At 41.5% G+C, this 24,818-nt stretch overlaps 1 protein-coding gene across 1 annotated transcript in view; it reads left to right on the forward strand.

Moving 5' to 3' along the window:
• Window positions 1-581: 581 nt before the first annotated feature.
• The window catches only part of atp6v1h (ATPase H+ transporting V1 subunit H), a 121,897-nt gene continuing 97,660 nt past the window's right edge, over window positions 582-24,818 (forward strand). Inside the window, exons 1-6 of the mRNA XM_084327963.1 lie at window positions 582-653; window positions 1,580-1,734; window positions 8,249-8,348; window positions 15,550-15,639; window positions 16,770-16,883; window positions 22,597-22,701. Coding sequence (XP_084184089.1) covers window positions 1,631-1,734; window positions 8,249-8,348; window positions 15,550-15,639; window positions 16,770-16,883; window positions 22,597-22,701 — 513 coding nt within the window. The 5' untranslated portion in view covers window positions 582-653; window positions 1,580-1,630. The remainder of the gene's footprint in view (window positions 654-1,579; window positions 1,735-8,248; window positions 8,349-15,549; window positions 15,640-16,769; window positions 16,884-22,596; window positions 22,702-24,818) is intronic.

Genomic DNA, 24,818 nt, shown 5'->3' on the forward strand with positions numbered 1-24,818 from the left:
TACCCAGTATGGTTGTCAATATCCCAATGTACCCCCCACACAACCCCACCCAACCAAATGTATATACTCCCTTTTCTTGACTCTTTTTGTATCACAAACAGTACTGTATTTGCAAATATGGTATGTCATAAATGTATAGATGTAGCAGTACTGTCTATCTGTATGTCATGTATGTCATATGTCCTGATGAATTGAAAATGGGGGACCCTGATGTAAACAAGACAAACGCCTTTCTCTGGTCTGCATCCCCTTAACAATTGTGTGTATTGAGCCGTACTGTATTGTACCCATTCTGCAATCTGTTAATAAAGTTATCAATCAATCAATCAATCAATCAATCAATCAATCAATCAATCAATCAATCAATCAATCAATCAATCAATCAATCATCAATCAATCAATCAATCAATCAATCAATCAATCAATCAATGCTGTATAATGACAATAAATTGTGGCTCCAGGTGCAATATTTTAGTTAGGTTCGGTTTGTTATGTTATTAAAACATATTTGAATGAGACCCAGCATCAGCCTCAGCTCTTGGACCGTTGTGGCACGTGATTGGATCGTGGCACGTGATTGGATCACATGACAGAGCGAGACGTGCTGCTGTTGTTGTAGTGTCAGCTGTCAGTGAGCTGAGCGAACAGAGGAGGTGAGCGTTTCTGTTGCTATGTTGTTTATTGTCATCCGAGACTAAATGCTTTCATGTATTATCTTGTCGACATGGTATTGTAAATAATGTCTGTAGACAGACAGCGTTATTTGCGTTCCTATGATGCGGGTACTAGAACGCCAGTTAAGCGAAGCTAGCATGCTAGCAGGATGCTAGTTAGCATCCACAGCTTATATTGATGGCAAACGTTAGCTAGTTAGCTCGCCAACCATCATCATGTACAATTGCTTATTATTAACGTTAACCTGACGTCTGACAGTTATCTAGATAAGTCCAGTAATAGCTGATGTACACATTTAACGTAATGGTGAGCACATTGTGTGTTTTTATGAGTTTAGGACAAGAGTCGGCATCATCTCGTGATTCGTGACATTGGTAGCATCATGACCTGCTTCCATCTCACTCAGCTGCAGCAGGGCTCGGTCTAAATGCTGGAGCTATAACATGTCTAACGTTACCTGTGTGAACACGAATATGTTATGTGACCAATTGAGGTATTACATACAACACGTTATAATACAGGTTTCCTGGCTGCTGTTTCTTTAGCTAGGAACCTTTTCGTTCAGGGAATTAGTCACAACCGTATACCCCTGCAGACCCACTGTCTTCACACTTACAGCACATCTGTCAATGACTAAGATCACAGTTTGTTCATTCGGCAGACATGCACATAATCCAGCATGTCGTTTTTGCATTGCCATTCACATTTCAGATTAGGCCATAACAGTAGGGCAACGAATAATGTGTCACATTGCTGCTGGTAAGATAAGATATTCCTTTATTGATGCCCTTGGGCATATCCTGGTGTCACAGCAGCATGGGAGAGAGGGTATGGGCAGGGTAAAGGAGGTAATAGTTGAAAGGCAATACGTAACTTAATGCTTGTGTCATTACATCTATTCTAGGGAGTGTTACAGTGCTGTCATATATCCTCTGTGTAACCAACCTATAACGAGATGGACATCCGCGGGGCGGTGGACGCCGCAGTGCCCACCAACATCATCGCTGCCAAGGCAGCTGAGGTTCGGGCAAATCAAGTCAACTGGCAGTCCTACCTCCAGTAAGTAGAGACAACCAGTAGAGTTAAACTAGGCTCCTACCCCCAGTAAGTAGAGACAACCAGTAGAGTTAAACTAGGCAGTCCTACCCCCCCCCCCCACCCCACCCAACCCCCTCTAATGTACAGTTTATTCCCCTTTGGATTTCAATAATTTTTATGATGTTCTCTCTTTCGCACACAGTACCGTATATTTGTATGTCATAAATGTCCTGATGAATTGAAAATGGAGTTCCCTTATGTAAACAAGACAAAAGTATTTTTCTGGTCTTCATCCTCTTAGCAGTTGTTTGTATTGAGCTGTACTGTATTGTACCCATTCTGCAATCTGTTAATAAAGTTTTCAATCAATCAATCAATCAATCAATCAATCAATCAGTAAGTAGAGACAACCAGCAGCGTTCAACTAGGCAGTCCTACCTCCAGTACAGGGCTCTACGCTAACCTTTTTCCCAAGGAGCACATGTGAAAAAATGTAGGAGCACACAAAGAAATTTAGGAGCACAGTGAAAAATGTTCAAGTAACAGAGTTTATTAACAAACTATTTATTACATGCATATCATACTGTATAGGAGCACACAAAGAAATTTAGGACCACAGTGAACATTTTTCAAGTAACCAGAGTTTATTAACAAACTATTTATTACATGCATATCATACTGTGTAGGAGCACACAAAGAAATTTAGGAGCACAGTGAACATTTTTCAAGTAACAGAGTTAATTAACAAACTATTTATTACATGCATATTATACTGTGCGTGCGTGCATGCACACTAAGGGACAAACATCTATGCAATAGCACATACCACCAAAATCACACATTGGCCCATGCTTACTAGATGCAAAGGAAAACTGCTGGGACGTACCAACTAGGGGTGTAAGGGTACACAAACCACGGTTCGGTACGTACCTCGGTTTTGAAGTCACTGTTCGGTACAGGTTTTCGGTACAGTGGGGGAAAGTTTGGCTTTCCATGTTCCACTCAGGGGTGATGTAGTGTGCAGTAACTAATTGTACTTGTAGGGCTGTCAACGAATATTCTATATTGACGTCTACACACACAGGGACTGTTGTTGCTGGGCTGCCGGAGCAGCGCTTAGGCGGAAATGAGACTTGCCACAGGGTTTTCAAAATAACAGTATCGATATGAACCGATCTTTTTACAGCCTCTTATCTGGCCACCTGTTCAGCACACACACACGCATGCACACGCGCGCATACACACGCATACACACTGTATAGCCTACATGTGTAATGAATGAACAGTAGGCTTATAGTAAGCGTACCACCGTTTACAAATTTCCTACATTTCTCATGCCAGTTTACTACATTTAATGCAGGTCGATGTCAACCAACACGCCGAGCAGCCTTTTGTGTGACACCGGTGAGCAACGCCTCTGTGGAGTCTGGTCCGCTCACGCCCAACTCTGTGGCGGCCTTAAGATGTCACGCTAAGATGTGTACTGTACTGTACTGTAGTAGAACTACAGTATGACTACTATAGGGCAGCGCAGTATCTGCAATCTCCTAATAAAACAAGTAATTCGAATAATATAAGCCTACTGTTCATTCATTACGCACGTAGACTATACAGTACCTGTGTGTGTGTGTGTGTGTGTGCGCGTTGCGGCAGGTGGCCAGGAGTGCGCATCAAGACAGTATAAATATGGAATATTAACCTTTTAAGCCCGACGAGACCGGTACCGGTCCCAAAATGACATCACGTCATAAATCAATCTCTCCAGACTGTTTGACAAAAGTATCGTTTTATTTTTCAAACATATTCAAGTATAAACATCATAACCATGTCACAACAGCAGTTATAATGTATCTGGGTTAAACTTTTAAAGTGTTATTAGTAGGGATGTCCGATATTATCGGCCGACCGATATTATCGGCCGATATCGGCAGTAAAATGTGATATCGGAAAATATCGGTATCGGTAAAAAAAATAAAAAAAACAATTTTTTTTTTTTTTTTTTTTTTACCTTTATTTACCCAGGCAGGCAAGTAAGAACCAATTTTTATTTTATTTATTGTCAAAAGTATGCATGTTGGTTTAATTCAACAACTTGTATGTTAATTTTAACTTTTTTAATGATCATATTTTGCACAGATAATGCTTACATTTAGAAAGCCTTTTGAATGCATCCAGTGAAATTATTAGTTACCTGAAATTATTCAGTTTTTTTGGGGGGAAATCCTGCATATATCGGTATCGGTTGATATCGGTATCGTATCGGTATCGGAAATTAAGAGTTGATTTTTTTACTAGTTTATAAAAAAGATTTAAAATGTTTATTAGCAACGCCAAGCTTTCAAACCCTGCCGCATGTGTGTGTGAAACCTTAATGCAACGGTGCGTACCTTTGAAATTTATATCTGATATATTTTGGACCCACCACTCGTCTTTAACCAGTGCTTGATGTGCACATTAACATGGCTAGTAACGTGGGAACCAGTGACTGCGTATTCAACCAAGGGTTGCATCACAGTCACGAAAGGGGCTATACAACGGCATACGTTGATCAGGGCGATGGCTATGAGAACAATGGACAACCAAGCTGAAATTAACGTTAGATTGCTCTTACCTGTGGCAGATGATAATCCAAAAAGAATATTCCAATTATTTGATTGCCATCTGCTAGATCGTATGTCCATTTGGCCCACGCCATAACCCCACACAGCATAATGAATCCGGCGTCGAATTGACGATTCAATGCGATCGAGTGAAGATGAAGATCTTGATCCACGTTACAAGAAAACTCCGCCCGGATGACTTTCAATGACGCACAGCCAGAGCACAGAGACACAAAGGGAGTGCAACATCGGCCGCATACCACCAGGCGGCGGTATCGGCCCCTTGCGATCTCAGACACATTGCCACACAGTACCCTACCACAGCATACCTGGATGATTTATGAATGGAAATGGCGAATAAAAGAAATAACGATCCAATAACGAGTATACTCGTTGTTGGCGTTATTCGATTGGTGGGCTATAACGAGTATACTCGTCATTGTCAGGGAAAGAGTTAAAGAGCTACTGGGCGCAAATGACAAATTCACATAAAACACAATCCGAAAGTATAGGCTTGCTTGCAAACGTGATAAAATTATTTATTTGCCATCTCTCCCACAGTCAGACAAGAAGATTGATATCGGTTTCATCTCGGTGTCCAGTGGGGGAGCAGCTAGCCTAGCTTAGCACAAAGACTGTAAGCAGTAGGGAGCAGCTAGCCTAGCTCTGTCTAAGTGAAGAAATACAACTTTGAACAACAAAGATGAAACTGATATCAATCTTATTGTACGACTCACTGCACATAGCTCTCCAATGTACCATTTTTAGATAATGGGATAGGGTTGGAAAAAAACGTTTTGGATTATTCTCCGTTTCAGTTTTCGCATTGCATGATTTCCTCACTGAAGGCCTAATTGAGAAGTTGTGCTCTCTCCTCTCGGAGACCCGAAGCCCACTGACTGACATGGATGTGTTAGTTACTGGATCAGTGTAGTGTTGGCCTTGGAATAGATCTGGGGCTGATTTATCTCCGCTCGCCTTGTGAGTCAGTGTCCTGAGTGACGCTTCCTCTTTACATAAATACTTCTTCTTCACACTGATTACTAATATGGAGGCTTTATCCTTTTCCAGAATCACTTGCTTGTGTTAGTTGAAGGCCTGTTGGTGTACAGTAGCTTTTTGACAAATGTACTTGTGCCAACAATAGTAGTACTAATTTATATATATTATACCTAGTTTAATCACCTGTACATTGTATATTACTATTGCACTTTACTGTTACATTTGCACTCTGGTTGGATGCCAAACTTTTGTTGTACTGTACTTGTGCTGCATGATGACAATACATTTGAATCTAATCTAATCTAATTACAGCATAAAGTCAGGGTAATTACACTGTACGAACGTTACACCTCGTATGAAAATAACATGTCTGGTCCCGCCTCTAGCGGATACAGGAAGTGTACAGGAAGTGGTCATTTCCATAGATATATCTATGGTAATTTCCCCTGACTCGGTTACCATAGTGACCACACGATATAGACATGGATACTATGAGTACATAATAATAATAATAATAATAATAATAATAATAATAATAATAATAATAATAATATAAATAATAATAATAATGTTATAAGTGTTACCTAAACTATTCCTCTTGAGCCTAATGAACTGTCCACACTGCGGTGCCTGTATTTCAGTAAGAGATGGAGTACAATAGAGTTCTGAGTAATAGTGCTAATCGGATGTAAGTACTGAGTTGTAGTAGTACAGCCTTTTAGACTGTACAGGCTTATCTTACCAAATAGGCTGTTAGTCAGGTGTTGGTAGTTAGTGGTATATACAGTGCGTCTCTCGCCTTGAGGAAAGCTTGTGGTATTTTCCGGGTGAATGCCACAGTCGTGCAAGCTGCCACTGTAATTAGGAACTGCATGCTAGTTTACCAGACACTACAGCTGATTAGGAATCACTTGCTTGTGTTAGTTGAAGGCCTGTTGTTTTAGCTTTTTGACAAATGTACTTATTCCACGTTACATAATATAATAAATACATAAAGAATATAGACAAAATATTATAGGCCTATATATTATATTCAGATTAAGAAGTTTGGCATCCAACCAGAGTGCAAATGTAACGGTAAAGTGCAACATCAATATACTATGTACAGGTGTTTAAACTGGGTATAAAATATATAAATTAGTACTACTGAGTAATAGTGCTAATCAGATGTATGCACAGAGTGGTAGTATTAACATGTACAGTGATACAGGTATAAAGACAATATGGTAGTAAGTCATACTGGCCAGCAGTGTAACTAGTCAGAGTAGGTAAGGGATATGTACAGATATAGATATAGTATCACTATCTACTAGGGCTGTCCCCGACTAAGGATTTGGATAGTCGACTATGATTGGCCAAAATTTGCCGTTAGTCGACTATTAGTCGACAAAAAATGCTCCCTCCTCATTGGGAACAATTGAAAAAAGATGCTTGCGCCCATAAAAATGTGGTAAATGGACTCGGGGCCCCTTAACACATTAACTGCCACGGAGTTTGATCATCTTATACCATTCTCTTCCAGCACTGTAAGTCTATGGAGATGTTCACCTTCTTTGCAGGGCTATAACTTTTTAAATTTTATTGCTAAATTGACATTACTATGGCCCATTCAACATCGATTATCTATCGTTCAGGATGTAGGAACGTTTAACTTTTTCATTCACACATTCATATGAAAATACCGTCTAGAATATAAATATGTTTTTTATCGTTTTCTGCAGTAATTCCTAGAACGTGAGCTATAGGCATAAATGCATATATACATTATCAAATGCCGTTTGTTGCCGATCCACGCTATATTAAACATTTCAACTGTACATGGTCCTAAACGTTATGACTGATCATGCGCGGGTGAACGGAGGGGGGGGGGGGGTGGGTCGTTTATAATTCCGTGATCGTCGTTGAATGCTTTATGTGGTATGGGTGATATATTAGATCAGAGCAGTTTGCATGGATAATAATAAACACTCACGCTGAAAGTCACGGCAGCCTCTTCTTACCGTTGGGCGATGAGACTGGAGCAAAAAGATCCAAGTTATTTGATGGGGATCGAGTCGATCCATTTCCGGTTTGTATAATACTAATACACGCCCAAATCATGTCGATTATTGAGTTATGGCAGCAATCCATATCCACGGTGTGTGGCTAGAGTCCCGCGACGATATGCGAGTGGCCGGACATATTTAGGAGACACACCGATATCCAACCGGCCATTTCCGGTTTGGCAACTCGCCGATCATCCACCAGGGGGCAGTATTGAAGCGTTGCAGAGTTGTGCCGAGTCCCACTGCATCAGACAAGGCTCCGTGAGTGAAATATGAATACCATGGCGAAAATATTAAATATGATCACAATAACGTCGTACGCCGTGGATTGGCAGAATTCGCATGAACTTGAAACGCGTCGTACAACGTGATTGGCGGGGAAAGTGTTAAGGGTTAAAACTTCGGGAGAGGTGTTTTTGGCTAGCTGATCGGATTCTTGACGGTGTGAACAGCACAAATCACATGGAATCTGATCTTTTCAATTCTGATTTGGGCCACTTTCATATGTAGTCCTAAATCACATACGGGTCAGATTTTTTGCAATATGACCTCAGTCTAAACAGAATTCATGTGACTTTATGTCACTCTAGATTGACATTCATCACAATTCTGTGCTGACGGGAGTCACTCTGTGAATACAATCATGGAAGACAGCTGTGATGGAGGGACAGTGAGGTGTTTACCTTATACATACTTTGTGATACTTTTGTCCAAATGAAACCATAAACTGTGACTTCAGTGTCCTCCATGTTTACGTCGATATTATTGTTAATTTGCGCATGCAAACAGTTCAGGAGTGTGACCAGTTCACACTGGAATCTGATATTGGCCACTAAGGCTCGCAGCCTCAGTGGAGGGAAGCTTTAAACGGTGTGTTCTGTCTCTCAGGGGTCAGATGATCTCGGCAGAGGACTGTGAGTTCATCAAGAAGTTTGAGGTGGCTCACTCCGAGGCCAAGCAGGCCATCCTGACCAACGAAGGACACCAGGTACGGTCCTCACTCTATTCACACCTAGAGCTGCCGTGATAACCGCATTACCGCGGTATCGCTGTTGCATCACGCTCACCGCAGAGTTAGGCTGAATACCGCGTCACCGCTGTTTTTTATCATAATAATAAAGTTGGCTTGCGGCTTGCGGCTCTGCAGATATACCCTACTCGGTTCCAAGCGACCCTATTGGGTAGAAGTGGTACCAGAAAAGTCATGTGAAACATTGCAGACCACTGACTGGTCAGAAGAGAGACGCGTCACACTTTGTAGCCTTGCTCTGAACAATAACAGAACGCCGGCGCCGCCATCTTTACTGCCTCGCTAAGGATGCATTTCATTCAGGATTTGTTTGCGTCTTTGCGACAGAACCAAGTGCAATAAACAAAAAAGAATGGATTCACTGTGTATTCTGCCTTATTTATTGATGAAACAAAACCGACATCAACCCAATTTACCACCGAGCGGAGAGTTTAGTGTCACAACAAGATCGCTGATGTGTTAAGTTTGTTGTTGTTATTAGCCTAATATACTACCGTCAGCCGATATACACGAGAGGTAACGTTAAACCCGGGTTTGCTTGGTAGAATACACAATGAGAGGTAACGTTAGCTTTGGCAGAATAGACGCAACGAGAGTCTGGTTAATGTTGTTATTGATTGATTGATTGATTGATTGATTGAAACTGTGTTAAACTCTGGCTTGCTGCAAGCCCTCGGACATCTATGCCCACGGAGCTTTCAGTGTACACAAGCGAGCGGCCCCGCCTGAGACAAACGGAGTAGTACCTGGCTGCAGTGGAAAAGGAACGAAGTACCAGGTGCCTAAAGCGGGTCGAGTCGAGTAGGTACTATGCAGTGGAAAAGCGCCATTAGACTAGAGGCAGGCTATAAGAGTAGACTACTACTAAAAAAAAAAAATGCATTCAAACTTTTTTTTTTTTTTTTTGTGCGCACTGTGCGGTAATAACCGCGGCGGTAGGAAATATTTCGCAAATTCGTGCGGTAAGGAAAATATCAATACCGCGGCAGCTCTATTCACACCACAGCCGTCTGTAGCATCTGTCGGCGCCGATCCCACTCCTCACTTCCTCATGTTTTTATATTCACAGTTAATTATATTGTTCACACCGTTTATTTTTCTCACATTTTTATATTCAGAATTTATTATATTTTTTACAGTTTATTTTTCTCATATTTCTATATTCAGATCAAATTTAATTGCGTATATTATTTATGTCTTTCTACTATTACTCTGCCTGTACCTCCCCTCCCCCCTCCCCCATGCTGCTATGACGCCCGGATTTCCCCAAAGGAAAGGATCAATAAAGGAATATCTTTATCTTACTACTTGTACTCAGATGTAATATAAAATAGAATATAAATACTCAATCAAAAAACCTTTTATCCAGAAAGGAGGGGAAATGTCTGCAGATGGATACTTTACTCAACCCCTTGGGGGAATTCAGGTATCCAGTAGCTCATCAGTCAAATGGTACAGTTGACAAATGGTAAAATGGACAGACATAAAATAGACAAACAATAAAAGAGTCAAACGAGTTAAAATGTTAACTCATTCAGCGCCAGCTTGTATCCCCATCCCTGCTGTCAATGGGCCACGCTTTAAAAGATAGGCATTTTCACGGTGCGTCACAATGTTTGCAGAGCTATATCTATATTCCATATTATAGCTAAAAGTTAAAAAGCAATGAGGTGGACAAACAATAAAGTCAGAACTTAAGTTAAAAGTTAAAAAGCAATGAGGTGGACAAACAATAAAGTCAGAACTTAAGTTAAAAGTTAAAAAGCAATGCGGTGGACAAACAATAAAGTCCGAACTTAAGTTAAAAAGCAATGAGGTGGACAAACAATAAAGTCAGAACTAAAGGTAAAAGTTAAAAAGCAATGAGGTGGACAAACAATAAAGTCATAACTTAAGTTAAAAGTTAGGCGGCTGGGTGGCGTAGCGTAGATTGCGCTCGTCACCAATGCAAGAGACTCCGGTATCGAATCCCAGTCTCAGCATTGCCTTCGGCTTGGACCGGCCGTCGTACTGGCTCATTTGGCAGAGTCAGCGGGTGGAAGTCGATGGGTGGGGATTGGACATGGTGGACAGCGACCCCTACAGGTCGGTTTGGAGACGCCTGCACAGCAGAGACAGGAAGTGGCGTGGGTAGTGTGAGCCTCCCATGCGTTACACCTCGCCAATGAGAGTCCGCGCTGGCAGGTGAAAATATGTGACAGGCTGCCTCCTCGTGTGCCGGAGGGAACACGTGATGCAAGGCTTCTATCCTCTCTACAACCGAGTGGGGGGCATAGTCGAGCAACGTTCAAGACAGGGGAGGGGAGAATTGGATACACGAAATTGGGATGGGAGAAAAATTGAAAATAAGGAGAAAAAGTGGATAAAAAAAACTTAAAAAGCAATGAGGTGGACAAACAATGAAGTCAGAACTTAAGTTAAAAGTTAAAAAGCAATGAGGTGGACAAACAATAAAGTCAGAACTTAAAGTTAAAAAGCAATGAGGTGGACAAACAATAAAGTCAGAACTTAAAGTTAAAAAGCTTCGGGGCCGAGCTTCGATTTTAATTCGAAGCTTCGAGAAAAAAAAATATTAATTATAAAAAAAATATTTATTAAAAAAAAAATGTTATCTTATGTTGTGGGACTTGTACAGCACTTTGGTAAACTTTGTTGTTTTTAAATGTGCTCTATAAATAAAGTGGATTGGATTAATTAATTAAGTAGCCCCTTTCGTGACGCAGCCAACAAGGTTTCACTCGGCTGCGCTGCCTGGGTGCAGTGGGGCTGCTCTCACAGCCAACGACATGACATTACATAATTATGTTGCAACCTTCGTCTATCAAGCAAACAATTATATTATATTTAATTTATAATTTATAATATCAGACAATGCACCTACAAAAGCAGATGATTACAATTAAATTAGCCAACTTGGTAAGACATTAGTCATAGCAGCATAGGCATAGCCTTATTAATGTTTTGTGTGGCGTCGCCGTCGTGTACAACTCCAAGGGATATTCCCTTGGAGATGCATTTTTGGAGGCAAAAAATAAAAACGTTGATATTTGTTTTTAATGTTCGAAGCTCATGCCATCGAACGAAGCTTCGAAGTATTTAAGACAGCCCTAAAAAGCAATGAGGTGGACAAACAATAAAGTCAGAACTTAAGTTAAAAGTTCAAAAGGGAGCCAGCAGTAAAACAGATCAATAGATTAAGATAGAGGAGCACAGTGTTAAAAATGGCTCATTAGCTGTCAAATGAACGACTGCTTGGGGTCCTCAGTGTGATGATTCTTTGAGGTCAGTGGAGCTAAAGTTAACAAGTTGAGTAAAGCCAAGTAAAATCCAGTAAAGCCCCCTGATGTTATGTCCTTCTAAGCAGCGTGAGGAGCAGCTGCTGACGCTAATTAATCGTCGGCACGAACAGTGCTCATATCGCTTCGCTTCGCTAGGCCTGTCACCATAACTGTTTCTGTTGGACAATATATTGTCCCAGAAAATAACTGCGACAAACAATGTTATCGTCATTTTAAGACTATTTTATGCCACAGATATAATGATATTGTTGATATTGTTATTATTAAAGCAACTGTACTGTCTTTTACTATTACGCACTTTGCTACTAAGTAATCTACCCTGCCTGTACCTACTATGCTAATGTCTCTATACTACTATGGTGACTTGTGTAAGTCACTTTGGATAAAAGCGTCAGCTAAATGACTAAATGAGTCTTGCTTTATTTTGTCGCAACCAAGCATTTCAGGGCTCTAGATTGCAAGCTGAATGGTCACATTATGCAACCTTTTTTGGGGAAGTGCAGTTAAAGACATGAGGGAGAGACGTGCAGCCACTGAAGGGTGCGAATAATGACACAGTTCTTACTCCTGTCTCCCCCTGCCGTCTCGTTGAGTCTGATGCGTGACCCAAAACACTTGAGCCTCTCTCCACTGCTTTTAAGCACTTAGATGAAAATATTCGCTCAACGGAGGAGAATGAAATGGCCATTCAGTCGATGCACCGGGCGGCCTCGTTCAAACCCAAAATGTCTTTGAAACGTGTTTTGAGGCTTTGAGACCAAGTCTATTTATTATTCCAAACTTGCTGACTGGAATTGAAAAACACAGATTAGCCTGAAGTAACACGTTATCTCTACACTTCACCTGGCTGGTTCACTGCTGCATGCAGTCCACTCTGTGTGTGTATGTGTATGTGTGTGTTTGTGTTTGTGTGTGTGTGTGTTTGTTAGGGGTGTAAATATTTGACCCCACAACAATTCGATTTGATTACGATTCTTCAGGCAACGATTCAATGCATCATGAAATCTTTTCATTTGACCACGATTCGATTCGATTAATTTTCGATCAGTTAATTCCCCCAAAATTTTTGAATACACAAATGTGGCTGGAGGAACTGATTCACTCAGCATGAATGGACTACAGGTCAATACAAAATCAACCTAAACATTTATTTTTTTATAATAATTCAAATTTTCAAAGCGATGCAGTTGAATCGTCACCTTAGGATCGATGCATTGTTACACCCCTAGTGTGTGTGTGTGTGTGTGTGTGTGACGGAGGAGCAGCCACTGAGCCCCCCCTCCCGGCTCCCACAGAGAGCACACTGAGACCAGAGGGACAGAGGCAGCGTGACTGGCTAAACTCTCAGTGACATTCCTGTAAACACATGTAAAACGGCAACATCGAGGTCAACGAAATTATCAAGTTCATGTCCATATATTGTCAAGATAAGATAAGATATTCCTTTATTGATCTCCTTGGGGAAATTCAGGTTTCATAGCAGCATGGGGGAGGGTGGAGGGGAGGTACAGGTATGGGCAGGGTAATAGTAGAAAGTAGAAATATAGGGAATAAAATTAGATCTGAATATACAAATGTGAGAAAGATATACAGTGTAAACAATATAATCAACTCTGAATATAGAAATTTGAAAAATAAACGGCGTAAACACAATATAATCAACTCTGAATATAAAAATATGAGACAAATAAAGAAAAGTGCAGATGATATAGTAATTGCAGTGACATGCCTACACTCCACATATTAAAGTACTCTGTTCTGGTATTGTTTCTTGTATCTTGAGTTTCTCTGCACCTTGAGTCTTTATTCCCTGTAAAGTTTTCTTAGACAATAGCACAATAAATAATCTCATCTTTGGCTTGTGGTGGAACCGGAGAGGTCAGTGATGCGTGTGGTCAGATCTTTGTGGTTGATAAACATTTATTGTTACAAGTTGATTGAATTCAGATTGAACTCTACCATTGGAAAGGGGAGATTTGGCCCATCCATAGATGTGCGACTTGGCCATAATAATTTATAGGCCTGATATTCTATATTATATAATCATATTTCAAATTGCATGTGTCCGGATGGCAGAATTCAGTACTGTATCTACAAAACCTTCTGTTTAATCATCTGCCCTTTATTCATTTGCTTAGATATTTTGTACACGTGATCTCAAGAAAGTGCTGAATTTTTCATGTCTGGTAAATTTTAGCATGGTGTTATTCACTGTCAAAGATGGTTCATTACAATTGACTCAAGCCTAGTAACACACAATATTTCTGACACTTGGAATACATTCCCTGAGATCCATAGATGTCCCTAGATACCAGGAACATGCTAATGGACCTTGTAGAAGTGGAGCAATCTTCCATTTACTTAGGTATGTCTTTTTAGACGAATTTTCAGAAAATAGGGCTCGGGTTTAAGAGGTTAAACAAGTACAATAATTTGCCAGTGCAGTAAGCAAATCTGTCTTGGCAATATTTCTTGAAATAAGTCAAACATATCTAGGGTTGTTTCTCTTGATTGGATAGAGTGGGAACATTTATTTTGTGTTTACTGCAGAGCAGGAGGGACTGTGAGACCCATGTTACTGACCAAACACTTATCAGTGATGGCTGTCAGAACGTACTGTAGAGCTATTTAACACTTGAACAAAAAGAAAACGTCACTTACAGCATGTTTAAGCTTTGTGGGAAGGGGGTAGGACTGGGCGATATGGCCTAAAATTAAAATCTCCGTTTTTTTCACACCACATCCGACTTACGATTTTTATCGATTTCTTTCTCTTAAAAACTAGAAACACCAAGGAAATCATTCAAATAAGCTTTGTTTTTATTTGACACAAAAATTTGATCAAACCAAGATGAATTTCCCTATTGGGATTGAAGTGCAAACCTAACTTTCACCAATCTTCACTTTAAAAAAAGAAAATAATAATAATAAGTAGGGATGTCCGATATTATCGGCCGATATTGGCATAAAAATGTGATATCGGAAATTATCGGTATCTGTTTTCAATCTTTTTAAATTTTCATTTAAATTTTGAATTTTTTAAATGTATTTAACCTTTATTTACCCAGGCAAGCAAGTAAGAACACATTCTGATTTTTTTTATTGTCAAAAGTATGCATAATGTTGTGTTAATTCCACGAGAAGAGATATGTAATGTTAATTACCTGAAATTATTCCGTTTTTGGGGGGGGAAACCCTGCATATATCGGTATCGGTTGATATCGGTATCGGAAATGAAGAGTTGGACAATATCGGTATATCGGTAAAAAAGCCAATATCGAGCATCCATATATATATATATATATATATATATATATATATATATATAAAAGGTCACTCTTGATCAAACAAAGATGAATGTCGCTATTGGGATTAATAGTGCAATAACTTGGTTTTTCACCAAACTTCACTTAAAACAAATAAAAGGTGCCTCTTGATCATCAAACAAGAATGAATTTCCATTGGGATTAATAAAGTGCATTTTTGTGATAATCGATTTTCATACAAAAAAATCGTCCTAAATCATGAATTCGAATTAATCAATTAAATCGATTAATCGCCCAGCCCTAGAAGGGGGTTGGAGGCTGGTTGGATCGAGGAGGTGAGTAAGGTGAGGTGTGAGAGAAGAGGAAGGTGTGAACAGAGAGCCTCCACAGGCTTTAATACCACTGGTTATTCTCCGATACGCTCCATTGAAGACATCTACTACACAAATACCATTGAATATTCTATATTAGTCTATTTCCCTCATCTCACCCCGAGCGTTCTCAAAGTGCCATCTCTTGGGGCAAAAGTAATTTACTCCCAGAAAGGTAAAACTGCTCAGAGAACGACAGTAATGTGTGTTGTTCTGCGCTCAGTGTGCGAAGACCTTCCTGAACCTGATGGCTCACATCTCCAAGGAGCAGACGGTCCAGTACATCCTGACGCTGATAGATGACACCCTGCAGGTACAGTGTGGACTCACACTACACACACACACACACTACAGGAACACACACTACACACACACACACTACACACCTCACACTACACACATACACTATACACACCTCACACTACACACATACACTATACACACCTCACACTACACACATACACTAAACACACACACACACACACACACACACACACACACACACACACACACACACACACACACACACACACACACACACACACACACACACTATACACCTCACACTATACACCTCACACTACACACACACACACACACCAGGGTTTCCGTTAGAAAATATTGTTGCCGGTCTCCGTGTCCTGGAAGATTTCAATCTCCCGGACAAATTTGAGAAATTCCGGTCAGTTTATTCTCGCTAATCCAGCACCAAGCTCCCGCCCCGCCATTCTCATCAGCAAACCACAGGTCGCGCTGCAAACTTGCTGTGCGCGTGATATGATATAGGAACACACATCGTTGTCATTATTAGACCTGCTTGGTGAAGCAACAATGAAACAAATGTAACTATTTTAATACAATTCAAATTGTGCTTAGAGGGAATTATTTTCACAGGACATTATGACCGGAGATATTTAAATATGTCGGACTTCAACAGATTTCCCCGGTAAAAAAAACGGTAATTACCGGACAACGGAAACCCTGACACACACACACACACACACCACACTCTACAGGAACACACTACAGGAACACAGACTACACACCTCACACTACAGGAACACACTACACACCTCATACTACACTCTACAGGAACACACACTACACACCTCACACTACACACCACACTACAGGAACACACACTACACACCGTACACTACAGGAACACACACTACACACCGCACACTGCAGACCACACACTACAGGAACACACACTACACACTAAAGCTAAATGACTAAATGTAAAAGTGGAAAACCTTTTCAGCTCCTTTTGTTGTTGTTGTCGTGGTCATCACGCATCGATTCCTTTATCAGGCGACGTAGGCGAACGAAAGTATTAAAGCTTAAAGATTCTGAGGATTCAGTGTCATGGCCTTTTTTTTGTATGAAGTTTTACCGTGTTTCAATCAAGCATCATAGTTGTTCTGGGAAATGGTCACTCAGGAGAACCACCAGAGAGTGAGCATCTTCTTCGACTACGCCAAGAAGACCAAGAACACGGCCTGGTCCTACTTCCTGCCCATGCTGAACCGTCAGGACCTCTTCACCGTCCACATGGTGAGTGGCTCCACATCATCTAGAGGGCTGTGATTGGAGGATCCAGAAAAGAGGGCGGGGTTTCAGATGGGTTAATTAGGACTATGGGAGGATGACGGACTATTATTATTTGCTATTTATTTCAAGCTCTTATCATACTTTATATCATACTTATCATGCTTTTTTAATAAATACTTATTCTACTGTCATATAAAAAGCCTTGGTGACACATGCATCGTTAAAGGAGAGCGCCTTATGTCTTGCTTCTAATCATGGCTCTGCACATCAATACTTTCTCTCAAAGCAACCCTCCCCTTTCCCTTTTGAAAACAGGCAATTAGAAGGATAACAAATCTTTCCAAATCAACAACGACCACCCAACGTAGTTGAGTAACAGCGCCGGGCACCCGCAGCTTAATGAAGGCCTGGCAGATGCTACCAGCAGGGTAGCCCCAATTGTGACCCCAAGACTGTGACACAGCACTTTGAAGGACTCTCACTCCTGCTCTTTAAGTATTATTACCAGGACTTCCCCCAGGATGGTGCCGAGTCTCAACTAGGTGGTGGTCCCGGAGGCAAACAACATTTGCAATAAAGAAATCCATTTGCTGTAATTTCCTGCTACTTATAAAAACATAATTTCAATCAAATAGCAAACACAAGGGTACGTTCCAAATAAGTAATTTATTTAAGTACGGCCCATAAGGTTGCACAATAGTTTAACCTTGAACACGAAAACACATGCACGCACTGGCCCCAAGCTTTCACTGCAAAATAAAAATAGAACTTTGTTGCACCAGGTGAAGAGGACACCTGATGTGTTTCTACCAGGTGAAGAGAGAGAGGACACTTGGTGTGTTTATACCAGGTGAAGAGAGAGAGGACACTTGGTGTGTTTCTACCAGGTGAAGAGAGAGAGGACACTTGGTGTGTTTCTACCAGGTGAAGAGAGAGGACACTTGGTGTGTTTCTACCAGGTGAAGAGAGAGAGGACACTTGGTGTGTTTCTACCAGGTGAAGAGAGAGGACACTTGGTGTGTTTCTACCAGGTGAAGAGAGAGGACACTTCTCTGTTTGCTAATTATGTGAATAAAGAGGGAATAGTGCTCCTCTCTCCATGAGCAGTTCAGCATTATGACAGCAATCGGAGATAGACGGGATGACAAGAAGCATTAAGGTGGGTGGTATTTTTCGATGGGTTTATAAACTTATGCTAGGGGAATAATTGCTGTTTGAAACCATTCAAATAGATGGAGTAAGGTATCCATCTCTCTCTTCATAATGTCTTCGGTATGCAGACTTGAGCAAGCTGTAGGTAGGGGGTAACATAGGCTCTCTCTCTCTCTATAGTGTATACTCTCTCACCCAGATGCACACTTGCGATTAGCAGTAAACTAGGGACTTTTCGAAAAGGCTCTTAAGGAACCTCATGAATATTTATTTGAATTCGCAACACGGCCTTATGACGGCAAACGGAGATGGACAATGGAGTGGAAAGAAGCAGTAAGATAGGGACACTTTCTGATTGGTTTATAAGGTTATGCGATTATGCCAATAAAGAGATTGCGGTATCTATTTAAATCCACCACAGATAGAATGGGCAACGTATCTCTCTTTCAGTGTGCAGATTTGAACAAGCTGTAGGATTAAAGGGCGTAACATCGTCTCGCTCTCTCTCTTCTGGCCATGTACGCGATAAGAGACATGAAATTTGCCACAATGATAGATATCAGTGTACCAGGGTATAAAGAATGGCAGGAACTACAAAATCACTGGATAGTCGAAGAACTTTAAAGCCATTTTTCTCAGTTTCACTGTTTGCATAGTTGCTGCGGTTAGCTTCTGCAGGGCAGTGTAGACCAACGTCTTTCATTGTGAAATTTCGGAAAGTTGTTAGGCCAAAGAGTATGACCGCCACAAATCGAATTTGGGGAAAGACACGTCAAACAGGAAGTGAAACGTTACATGTAAACCATTTATCCGATTTGCACCAAACCTCAAGTTTGCTTTTATTTGTCATGTATAAATACATGTACATTACAGTGAAATGCTTGGTTCTGACACACGTTAGCTCATTTAATATTCTAAAAAAATGACACGTGCAAGAAGACTAGCATACACTAATCGGTCCAAAATGGCGGCGCTATAATCGAAGGTCAAGATGTACTACTTTGACTGGACATAACTTGCACATTGTAACTCCAATTGACATGCAGCGTGCAATTGAGCAGTAATGTGCAAAGAGAATGAACAGTGAAGTATGAACATGTATGAAGAGTTTTGATTGTATATACAAATATATAGTTCTTAAATTGAAGGTTGTGCTATCTCTCTCCTAGGGCTGCGCAATATGGACAAAATCTCCTGTCACGGCATGGGTAATTTCATATCCCGATAACGATAGATGTCACGATATAGTACGTTTTCTGTAAATTCAACGGAATTGTCTTTAGAAAAATAACCACACGCCTCATGACTACTGTGTGATAATCCTGTGAACTAATGCAAATGAACACTTTCTCTTTTCTCCTTTTTATTCGGAAGTTGTACGTTGAACAGTGATTTTCAACACTTGCCTTCCGTGTAGCTGTGCGTCTTCTGCCTCTCCCTGTTCTGCCTCTCTGCCTTCTTCTGTGTAGCTGTGCATCTTCTGGCTCTCCCTGTTCTGGCTCTCCCTGTTATGGCTCTCTGGGTTCTTCTGTAACGTCAGGTGGTAGAAAAGGGCTCTGTTGTGTTGGAGGTTCATGTAGGACCCGGTCTGCAGCAAAGTACAGGTTTCTGCTCGGTGTCAGATTTAATTTCAAACCTTTATTTAAACTCGAAAAAGGCAACTGAGGTGTCCCTCATTTACAATCACGTCGAGTGTGCATACAGTTAAAGGGGAGATGAAGCAGTGAACAATGTGATCCTAGTTTGTTTGTTGTGTACCTTGTGTAAGACAGGGTCCTATAATAAAATGTGAAATCCTGCTTATTTGTCTGGAAAATCAAATATAATTTCCCTGTTTTCGGCATGGGCGGCGCCATTTTGTTGCTGACGTCACGGTGTTGGTTTGGTGTATACACTGCTGGTTAGCTGCATAGTAAACATGGACTGTCGGGTCAGTCAAATGTTGCCTACCAAACAACGGGACCGCGTGGTTCTTTTTGTATTGCTCCTGGCTGTTCAAACTAATTTTACCGTGTGAAAGAGAGAGGAAAGTTGGTTAATTTCCACAAACTACCAGTGAAAAAAACAGTGTTCTTGGCACGTTGGCTCAGGCTGGCTGCACTCAGGTGGCGCGATCAGCCTGTTGGACAGGGAATGAAGATCTCCAGCGAACACTTCATTGCCTCGGATTATGTTGTTGGGGGTGGGAGGTTTGTCCAGAAGACCACTAATCAGCTGAAGCCTGATGCGGTTCCCTCGGTCTTCGACAGACAGACCGGCGCAGGCAGTTCAGCGTCGGGAGCATTTAGCCTGCTGGCTACCTAGCTCCAGTTCAACCAGCCGAGCGTCGGGACCATTTAGCCTGCTGGCTACCTAGCTCCAGTTCAACCAGCCGAGCGTCGGGACCATTTAGCCTGCTGGCTACCTAGCGTTAGCTCCTGGAGCGATGGCTAGCTAGTTAGCACCAGCCGGGTACCGGCGTTAGCTCCCGGAGCGATGGCAAGCTAGTTAGCACCAGCCGGGTACCAGCGTTAGCTCCCGGAGCGAGGGCTAGCTAGTTAGCACCAGCCGGGTACCGGCGTTAGCTCCCGGAGCGATGGCTAGTTAGTTAGCACCAGCCGGGTACCAGCATTAGCTCCCGGAGCGATGGCTAGCTAGTTAGCACCAGCCGGGTACCAGCGTTAGCTCCCGGAGCGATGGCTAGCTAGTTAGCACCAGCCGGGTACCGGCGTTAACTCCCGGAGCGATGGCTAGCTAGTTAGCACCAGCCGGGTACCAGCGTTAGCTCCCGGAGCGATGGCTAGCTAGTTAGCACCTGCCGGGTACCGGCGTTAGCTCCCGGAGCGATGGCCAGTTAGTTAGCACCAGCCAGGTACCGGCTACTGGTTGAACTGGAGCTAGGTAGCCAGCAGGCTAAATGGTCCCGACGCTCGGCTGGTTGAACTGGAGCTAGGTAGCCAGCAGGCTAAATGGTCCCGACGCTCGGCTGGTTGAACTGGAGCTAGGTAGCCAGCAGGCTAAATGCTCCCGACGCTGAACTGCCTGCGCCGGTCTGTCTGTCGAAGACCGAGGGAACCGCATCAGGCTTCAGCTGATAAGTGGTCTTCTGGACAAACCTCCCACCCCCAACAACATAATCCGAGGCAATGAAGTGTTCTCTGGGGATCTTCATTCCCTGTCCAACAGGCTGATCGCACCGCCTGAGTGCAGCCAGCCTGAGCCAACGTGCCAACAACACTGTTTTTTTCACTGGTAGTTTGTGGAAATTAACCAACTTTCCTCTCTCTTTTACATGGTAAAATTAGTTTGAACAGCCAGGAACAATACAAAAAGAACCACCGCGGTCCCGTTGTTTGGTAGGCAACATTTGACTGACCCGACAGTCGATGTTTACTATGCAGCTAACAAGCAAGTGTATACACCAAACCAACACCGTGACCTCAGCAACAAAATGGCGGCGCACATGTTCATAAATGCTACATAAATGGACATTACAAATAGTTTTTTCTTAGAAACGCCTTATTTTTATAACGTGATTTTTTCTGTGGTTTATCTAAATACTAATTTGATGCTATGACTATGTGTTTATCGCTATGCTTCATCTCCCCTTTAAGCAAAGCATACAGAGTTGAGCAAAAGATAGAGTTGAGCAAAAAAAGATAAAGGCATATCAAATCACACAGCAAGCATAAGTAAGGATAACAATCAATTAAAATGAAGGTTTCTCTGCAACAGAGGGGAGAATCTCAGGCTTTAAGGACTGCTGGAGTTCATTCCATGAGCTAGAGGGGCATCATAGCTAAATGCATAGCAAACCACAACCAAATTACAGAAGCCCCCCCCCCCCCCACACACTTTTTAGGTACAAGTTCCTCATCTTGTCTTAGTTGGGCTGAGTCCTGTTCTGTGTTGTGGGGAGATTATTTCTGTGTCACGCACAGAAGGATGTAAAGCAGGGTCCAAATGCTGTAAAATACTGCCATAAAGCAGTTCTGCTGCTTTTTCTTTTTGCGATAATGGCGATGGAAACAATAGAGGAAAATCTCTACCGATAGACATTTATTTCTTCTATTACCTGCCCATACCTGTACCCCCCTCCCCCATGCTGCTATGACACCCACATTTCCCCAAGGGGATCAATAAAGGAATATCTTATCAGATTTATCAGATCACAATGAATTATGGGAGATCTTAATCACAGAGCAACTGGAAATGGAAAGGTTTACTGTAGCCTCTGGCTTTTTTCTACTCGATGGGGAGAGATTGGTTTTGCTTTACTATTAACCTTCACGCTCTTTTCTAAACTCTGCTTCAACTTTACAGAAAAGAAAATGATCATCATTGCTTGCATCTCTGCATACTGTAAATGATTAATGTCTCTACATTATGTTGATTGCTGCCCTCACAGCAGTCTCTCAGAACGAACCTAAAGGGCCTCCTAGGAGATCCTAGCCGTCGATATAGTCTCACCTACACCCAAGAGTGTGAAATGTTTCCACCAGCCACAGTGAGGACAGTGTTGTGTGTAATATGCCTTCTGTCCTCCGGGGGGTCGTGACCCTCTCGTCTCTCCCTGCTCCTCCAGGCTGCCAGGATCATCGCCAAGCTGGCTGCCTGGGGACGCGACCTCATGGAGGGCAGCGACCTCAACTACTACTTCAACTGGATCAAAACTCAACTCAGCTCACAGGTGCGTGAGGCTGTGTTACGCAGAAGGGATATTTCAAGGGGGTTGATTCGTTATGTGAGCTAAAGGTCTTCCTTCCAGTGAAACCAGGTTATGTCGACCCATCCTTCCTCCACAGTGTCTGCGACCGATAGCTAATCATCAGTGAAAAGAACTCTCGCCCGCTTGGTATTGCACTTGGTTTAAATTAGTTTTGTTTTTGGTCCGACGTGTCGGTCGGAGTTGAGTGGGGATAGGGGAGGGCTTGCGATCGCTGGCTACACCTCGAGATCTCGAGAGATTCACAGTATAATGAACAACTATTTATTTATTAGGAGTGCGACTTCTAAACGGGCAGTTGTTTAACCTCTTAAGCCCAAGCCATATTTTCTGAAAATTTGCCTAAAAGTACATACCCAAGTAAATGTAAAATTGCTCCACGTCTCCAAGGTCCATTTGCATGTTCTTGGTATCCAGGGTCATCTATGGACCTCAGGGAATGTATTCCCAATATTGTGTCTGTTACTACGCTTGAGTAAATTGTAATGAACCAAAGGAGAATATCAATTATTATTATGGTATTTCCCCCCCCCCCATCTTTGATGGTGAATAACACCATGCTAACATTGACCAAAAGTGAAACATTTTGATAAATAAAAAATCAAAGCAAATGAACAAAGGGCAGATGATTTACAGGTTTTTTTGTGGATACAGTACTGCATTTTGCATTTTGCAATTTGAAATATGAATATATAATATCAGGCCTATAAATTACCTTATTATGGCCATGTCATAAATCTATGGATTCCGCCAAATCTCCTTTTTCCAATGGCGGAGCTAAATCTGGATTTAGTACCACCAGGCGCCCATTACAGGGCAGCAAAGACTGTGAATGAAATCTACTGTAAATACAGTTACTTTTGTATAATGTCCATAGCTCCGCCATTTTCACCGGATGGCATTTTTTTCCTAGACTTTCACAGAAAGGTAAAGAAGAAATATATGTTGTATTTTATGGTAATAACAAGGTTTGTTCGACCCTGGGTCTCCTCTTTCTTAGTACTACAACGATATCATGACGGCGTCATGTCCTCTCGTCTAAATCAGTGGTTCTCAACTGGTCTAGCCTCGGGACCCAACATTTTCCTTAGTCATTAAGTCGCGACCCAAATTTTTTAACCACTATGATTTATTTCAAATTAGTTTTTTTGCAGTAATACACAATCTTTCATGCACTGTTAAAAACATGAAATAAACACAAAAAAGTGCAACAAAAGTGCAACTAGGGCTAAAAATCCAATGAAATAAAATAATAATATATGATTTCTTAGCTTAACATAACAGACCTAAGTTTGGGGGAACTAATGGGATAACTGGGGTTGCAACAAAAGTGCAACTAGGGCTAAAAACCCAATGAAATAAAATAATAAATAATATGCTTCTTATCAGACTTCTTAGCTTAACATAACATAACATACCTAAGTTTGGGGGAACTAATGGGATAACTGGGGTTGCAACAAAAGTGCAACTAGGGCTAAAAACACAATGAAATAATAATAATAATAATAATAATAATAATAATAATAATAATAATAATAATAATAATAATAATAATAATAATAATAATAATAATATATCCTTCTTAGCAGACTTCTTAGCTTAACATGCAGGGAACTAATGGGATAACTGGGGATGTTGTTTGCTCCTGACAAGAGTCTCAAAGTCTGGGGTGATGGTAGACAAAGCAACTCTGAGGTCATGCTCAATGTCCAATCTGTTCCTCTGCTTTGTCTTCAGCTGGACCAGAGCTGAGAAGCCACTTTCACAAAGATAGGTAGTGCAAAAAATATATACTTTGACTGCTGTTTTGATAGGGTTAGGGTCTTTACTCTTGGCTACATTTGAAAAAGAAACACAACATCACTTAATATGGACTGTATTGATGATCTATTTGTGACGTGAAATAAATCTTGGGCTTTAGAGCTTAAAGGTCAACAGAAATACTAAACTCTTAAGAAAATCTCTTATGCGAGAGCAGTTAAAGTGTCTTTAGCGTTCACAGTTCGGGGAAGGGTGACGTGAGGTCACAGCAGCAGTCATAGTGTCTGCCTTCACAGACCGATACACTCATTTATAAATCA

The sequence above is a fragment of the Notolepis coatsorum genome (assembly GCF_963971535.1).
Source record: "Notolepis coatsorum genome assembly, chromosome: 13".
In the NCBI taxonomy this organism is placed as follows: domain Eukaryota; kingdom Metazoa; phylum Chordata; class Actinopteri; order Aulopiformes; family Paralepididae; genus Notolepis; species Notolepis coatsorum.